This window comes from Cajanus cajan, chromosome 6 (genome assembly GCF_000230855.2).
Source record: "Cajanus cajan strain Asha chromosome 6, NIPB_CcT2T_4, whole genome shotgun sequence".
Taxonomy (NCBI): domain Eukaryota; kingdom Viridiplantae; phylum Streptophyta; class Magnoliopsida; order Fabales; family Fabaceae; genus Cajanus; species Cajanus cajan.
Window position 1 is genome coordinate 12,075,874 of NC_138522.1, and position 6,621 is coordinate 12,082,494.

Here is a 6,621-nt window from a genome sequence, read left to right on the forward strand (position 1 = left end):
AGTAGAAAGTAATACATATTTAAATGTAATCTAGCTTATTCAGAAAAGAAAACAATTATATTAAAATTTAAAGAAATTAATTATTTACAAAATGTTTTTTTCTTCTAAAAAATATCTATAAAATTGATAAAAATAAATGGTTAATTTTCAAAATAAATAACACGTAATATATTAAGATATGCATATATTATTTTATTAAGATTAAATATGTTTTCAATTATTTTTAATATGATTATAAATTTAATTTTTGTCTCTTACATGATAAACCAAATGAGTTATATATCCAAAAAAGTAAAAATAAGTAATATATTTTAATGATTAATATATACTAGAGCTATATTTCTTAAATTTATTAACTTTAATAATTATATTAAAATCATACTAAAAACAACTTATTAATTAACCATGCAAAATATTTTATACAGTGATAAATGCTAAAGTCGAAAACTTGTACAATCCAAAAACATAAATAAGAAAGAGACGAAGAAGAGAGAGACAAGTTATTTTGACAACTTTAATTTCCAATTTGATGTAAATTTCGTTGTTTTGTGGGTTTCATTTGGGGGGGTCTTTCCTCTTTGTTTTTTTCTCTCTCTTTCTCTGAGAGAAAGCAAAATCTTCATTGAGAGAATGGCCCAGCACTGCGGATCCAAATCCCCATTCTTTTCTGCTTTTCTAAGGCATCTCACAAAGCAAAAGATTACTTTTTGATTCCCAATCTCTTCTGAGTCTCTCTCTTTTCGCTTCAACATTAATGGGTTTCTTCTCCTGCAATGACTCATCCTTTGAGTGAGTGAGTGAGTGAGTTCAATTTGCTTCTGTTCAATGATGTCATTTTTTTCAACATTTTCTTATTCACTGTCTTTTTTTTTTTTTTTGTGTTTTTAATTTTTCCTCTCTGCTCTAGTCTTTACTGGTTTCTTCTTCCAACTGTTGGTTTTGGCTGGTTTTGTTGGTTCTCTTTATATTGAGTTGTGTTTCAGTTACTGATGTAATTGGCTCACTCTCTTTTTTCTAAGTCTTTCAGTTTTTATGAATGAGATACTCTTGAGTTTTCTCACTGTTACTTTTTTTGGAATATCAAATGATTTTGATGGACGTTCTTTCAGTTTTGGGAATAAATACTATTTTATTTTGTTTTGTTTGTTTGCCTTGGCTTGATTATCTGATGGATGGATTTGATACTCTTGTCTTGAGCATCTGATTCTGATTGCAAAACATGATTTGTTTGTGAGATTTGTCTCAGATTTTTTCTGATTGACTTGATACAAAGACACTTGGCCCCAACTCTATCTTGTTCACAAAATTCTTTTGATCACCCTTGGTTTCTCTGTGCTTTTCCTGAAGTTTTTGCCCTGAGTGTACACTGCTCCTGCTCCTCTTTTCTGGTTCAATGATGCTTGTGAGTGTTAGTTAGTTTTGGTGATTCTTTTTTTGCTTGGAAAATATTTACATTACACCTTTTGTAGATAGTCTTTTGTTGTGATGAAAATGTTTGATATTTATCATAACAATTCGCCCTTTTGAGAAAGTCAATTGTGATCATAATTGGATATTTGCTTCAGATTGGTTTGTGTTTATCAACCTCAATTTGAAATGCTTCTGCAAGATTGTTTGGTATTCCTTTCTGTTATCCATGTAGAAGGTGCTCCAATTTTAGTTTAACCGAAATCAATTCTTTCTTAAAATTTGAATGTCTGCCTTTCGATGAAAATGAAATTTGTCTCTGGCCATCCCTCATGGCATTACATGTGTCGATTGTTTTTTTTTGTGAAGGCGCTTATAGACTCTTGTCTTCTTTTTACCTGTTTGTTGTGTAGCCTGTAATCCTAAATACATTTTCAATTTTGGGGTGATGAAGAGGATTGTTGGGGCGGAAATTATTCTCGGAGAATATATACTGCTTGATGAGATTGACTGTTTTTGGTAACAACATCTAGTAATCTGTTGTCTGTAGATTTATGCAAAATACATTCTGTTAGGATGCATCAAGGGGGGGGGGGGGGGGGTTCTCTACAAACATGTTGACATTGGTATGATATTGTCCACTTTGGATTGAAGTAATTATGGTTTTGTTTTTGGTAATCTTTCGGAAAGTCTCATACCAATGAAGTATGTGTGTGCTTTATAAACCCATGGTTCTCCTCCTTTCCAAATATTGTGGGACTTTGATTGCACTTTCGATGCATACTATGTTAGATTAAATGTGTGCAATGTGTATGCCTTACAAGTGCTGAACTTTTGATATTAAATTGCAAAATAGTGTAGAACACAGATGATTGAAGTTGGCGTGTAGCAGTTCTTTTTTCTTTTTATTTTCTTGTCATGCAGACATACTCACGTTACTTTATTTCTATGGCATCATATGGAAATGTTATGATCTAGAATTATAATCAATTATTCCATGTTTGTGATTGCATTTTTTCATTTAATCTAGCTGTAGGATGAAATTGCCATGTAGGTCATATGATCAGTTTACACAACAGTCCAATTGAATCTGATTATTCTATGTTTGGGTTCATATATGATATACATTACTTGGAGCAATAACTTTACCCATGAACCAACAATGTTATGTTCCCAGTTTATAAAAGCGCAAGTAGAGTTGGTCTCCCTTCTTTTGGGGCTTAAATTGTATTTTTTTAAAACTATTTATCAAATAATTCTTTTAAATAATAATTTATCAAGTAATCATTTTATTTTTGTTTTGATTGCAGGTTATCATTCCCTAAGAAATGAGGATACTTTATTATATCTTGTTTAATTGAAACCTCTACATCATCATCTATGGCATTATTGGGCATGAGTGCAAACATGCGATGCAATGGCTATTTCCCAGAGTATTATTCCACAGGTGATAATGTTTTTGGTGCTGAAGGCAGCACATGGATCTCATCAAATGGTAACGGTGAATGTAAGAATGACCGTTACCAAATTGGTTCTTTGCCATTGTCAACTTGTCATCTTTTAGGATATAACAAAGAACTTCTGAAACAGACAATACTCAAGCACGAAGCCATATTTAGGGATCAAGTATGTTAGCTTCATGGTTTCTTTTGTGTTTTTTGTCTTACTCATTTCTGCAAATGGCTGCCAAGGAGAATTTATTTTATGCTCTATTAAAAATATAAATTAAGAGTGTAACAGCATCTTCATCTGAAAGTATAACCCATTATCTACACAAAGTAATAATTTTCTGTAGCTTTCCTGGTTTAGTATTCATCAAAGACGAGATTAAGCATTTATCATCTGTTGGTTGCTGAAATCCTGAAATTGTGTAATTCTAGACTCTGATGCATTGAAATTTCAGTGAAGAGTTTCCAATGTAATCTGTTAGGGTCACAAGTAAGCTATATAAGAAGATATTTACAAAATGGATTTTGAATAAAAGTTTAATGTTTATAAATAAATAAGATAGATATAAATGTATAGTCATATCTGTTTATTTATTGATTGTGGAAGTGAAGAACAAAATAGGAATCATATTTAGAAAAGTCAAAATGGTGCTGAAAAATTTGCCAATTCATTCCTTTTACCATTTATGTTTATAAAAAATTATTTCCATTCTTATTTCATCCAAAAGAAAAAAAAAATACTTGTGGAAGTTTGTTGTTTATGGCAAAAATATTGTTCTCCAATTTTCTTGGATATTAATCAAGATCTTAACTGTGCATTGCTTTTCAGATTCACGAGCTTCACCGCATTTACCAGAAACAAAGGGAATTAATGGATGAAATTAAAAGGATTGAGTTACATAAACATAGTTTAAGGTTGGAGACACCATCATCAAGTTCCTCTTTGTACTACTCACAAAGCTTGCCTTGGTTGACTAGTCAATCATCTGTTATAAATGCTGAAGGCAACCAGTTGCCATTAGCTTCTGTGCAAGAAAGGAGCAGGCAACTATGTCCTACTCATGCTTCAGCTCCAACTTCAATCAAAGAGTCTTTAAAAGATCCTAAATTATCAGTGTCGACTTTCAGAAAAGTTGGTAAGAAATTATTGGATCTTCAACTTCCAGCTGATGAGTACATTGATAGTGAAGGTGAATCTTGTGAGAATGAAAGGGTTATCAAAGAGCCCCCATTGTCAACTTATACTTTAAATGGAATTTCTAAGGTTGTCTATAGCACTGATGTAAAACAATATGGAACCATTTTTAATGGTTTTTCTGACTTAAATTTACCATTTAAGCTTGAAGAAGAGACAGGTGTGAAGTCTGATGATTTTGGTGCCTCAATCCATCACAGAAACTATACCTTTCATGATATGCCTGGGAGAATGACACTCGGCTCTCATAGTTTTCCGAATGATGTCATCCAGAATTTGAAAAGAAAACAGAATCTTGAATCTTGCTCAGATTCCCCACTACCAAACCAGGGGGAAAAGCATGGACTGCTGCCTATTGGTTCTAGTGCCGGTGAGAACTTATCTCCAAAGTTGCATTGTAGTTAGGAGTCTGTTTGTTTACAAAAGCACTTTTGAGAGTTTTTCTATGGAAAATAAAGTGTTTTTTTTTTTTTTTTTTTTTTTTTTTTTTTTTTTTTTTCTAGTAGAAAAGCTCTTAAAAGTGCTTCTAAGTTTGTATCCAAATAGATTCTAATACATGTCTTGTACTAGTGAACCTTTTCTTATATAGTGAATTCTTCATTTTCCAGGGAAAAATGACAGCAACTTGGATTCTCTTGCTAAATTTAATGATATTGAATCCGTAAGTAAGAAGCTGAAACAAGTTAACAATTGTCCATGTTTTCATTCGATGCATCAAATTGTCCCAAGACCTAGGACCGAGGACCCTGCAGGAACTCATGATCCCACCACTGGTGCCTGGCTTGAACCAAGCTATACTTCATGCACATGTGCTCCTGGTCAGCTTGTTTCTGAGCCTGATATGAAAAGTTCAGGGATTTCTCCATCAATGTTATGGAAAAGTAGTACATCTGGCCCTAATTTAGATGGTCAAAACTATCTTCTCAACAGCAGCTTTTGCAGCAGGTCCAATCCGGTGGATCTGCTATCGATTAGTACTGATGATCTAAACAGTTTTGACAACCGTGGTTCATCATCAGCTGGCCATGAGTTTAGGAAGTGTGTCAAGGATTCGGAATATGTGGGGACAACCAAGAACATAAACCTGAATATTATGCCTGCTGGTTTTTCTGATACAACTGCTGCAGCATTTCAAAGCATTCGAATTGCACGTGAAGAAGATAAATTGCAGGATTCAAGATTGCCCTGGCATAAAGCAAAGGTGCCCAAAGGAAAACCCAATGAAGAAAATCAAACCTCAACCCATATTGACTCTTCCCTTATGAATCCTTGTAAGTCTGGGTGTGTACATTCTGATTTGAATTTCTGTAAGGTTGTGAAAAGTGACTTGTGTAGAGACAAGATTCTTGCATTTGACCTAAATGGAAAGCCTCAGGCATCCAAAGTCTTCCAGAGCCTGTCCAAAAATCATTGGATTGAAGAAATTAAGAAGGTATCCAATGTAAATTCACCTTGTGATAGTGATCCTGACACAGGGAAACAGGCACCTGCAGGTATTCTTGACCTAAATTCATGCATGAATGAGGATGAGAATATGCTGATTGATATTGATCTACAAGCACCGGCAAGTCCAGAAAACAAGGAATGTTCTCCACCCAGAGGAGAATCTGATGAAAACCAGCTTGAGATGCCATTGCAATTGGCAGGGAAGGAGGATCCAGAAGCACAAGAAGAGCAAGCCAAAACTGCAGCTGAGGCTTTGTTTTCCATATCAGAAGCTGTGGCCAATAATGTTACAACTTGTCCATCATCTGAATCTTTTGTAAGTAGTTCTCTCCACTGGTTTGCTGGAATTGTTTCTACAGTAGTGGATCATTCAGAGAGTGTGGTCAAGATGGATTTCAATTGTACCATTAAGGATCTTGAGGACTTTCTGCCGGCTGACTTTGATTACTTTGAGTTCATGTCCTTAAATTTGCCCGACACAAAGGACCTAGATTACTGCTACAAGAGCAGTGACCAAAATGAGCAAGAAGGTGGATCTACTTCACCAACTCAACCGAGAAAGTGTCGGGCAAATAGGAGGCGACGAGGGAACAACTTCCAAAGTGAAATTCTCCCTAGCCTTGCTTCTTTGTCGCGGTATGAGGTGACTGAAGATCTTCAAACCATCGGAAGTCTTGTGGAAGCTTCCAAAACTCACTCAGCAACAGGTTGCCTGAGAAGTGCAGGCAGAAATGTATTGGCTAGGGGGAAGAGAAGGTCTTGTGCTGCAGCCTCTAACATCACACACTTGCTGTTGAATTTGAAGCAGCTAAATATTAACACTGAGATTGGTATTGAGAAAAGGGGGTTCATAAGTTGGGGAAAGAGTTGTAAAAAGAGAAGGGGGAAGAGATTTCCTAGCAGTAAACCCCACTTTATTTTTAGCCAAGTACATAACTAATTCTTAAGTTAAGTTCATGGACTTTTGGATGAGGTTTTTATGAACTATAGGATCTTCTTGTAAATGTCATCATAGACACTTATAGTATATGAGTATGTTAGAAGAATAGAAAAAAGAACATTTAAGTTGCTTATTGGAATCAAATTCATTCTCTCCTATACAGGAGATGCAATGACTTCTAGTTA

At 34.6% G+C, this 6,621-nt stretch overlaps 1 protein-coding gene across 6 annotated transcripts; it reads left to right on the forward strand.

Moving 5' to 3' along the window:
- The first annotated feature begins 515 nt into the window (after nt 1–515).
- On the forward strand, nt 516–6,621 carry LOC109808321 (uncharacterized). 6 transcript variants are annotated; one of them, XM_083076741.1, is made up of 4 exons: nt 516–801; nt 2,718–3,033; nt 3,685–4,420; nt 4,659–6,621. In XM_083076741.1, exons 2-4 carry the CDS (start codon nt 2,788–2,790, stop codon nt 6,434–6,436), a joined length of 2,760 nt encoding a protein of 919 aa, XP_082932867.1. In that variant the 5' UTR covers nt 516–801; nt 2,718–2,787; the 3' UTR covers nt 6,437–6,621. The 6 variants fall into 6 exon arrangements, with proteins under 6 accessions (XP_082932867.1, XP_082932866.1, XP_082932868.1 ...); XM_083076740.1 differs by having other exon boundaries at nt 516–797; XM_083076742.1 differs by having other exon boundaries at nt 516–793.

What these genes read in the sequence shown, in the direction of transcription:
- LOC109808321 (XM_083076741.1), top strand. Translation starts at nt 2,788, where the DNA reads ATGGCATTATTGGGCATGAGTGCAAACATGCGATGCAATGGCTATTTC. An exon ending in AAGCCATATTTAGGGATCAA is followed by an intron (nt 3,034 to 3,684) that starts GTATGTTAGCTT and finishes ATTGCTTTTCAG; the next exon opens with ATTCACGAGCTTCACCGCAT. An exon ending in GCCTATTGGTTCTAGTGCCG is followed by an intron (nt 4,421 to 4,658) that starts GTGAGAACTTAT and finishes TTCATTTTCCAG; the next exon opens with GGAAAAATGACAGCAACTTG.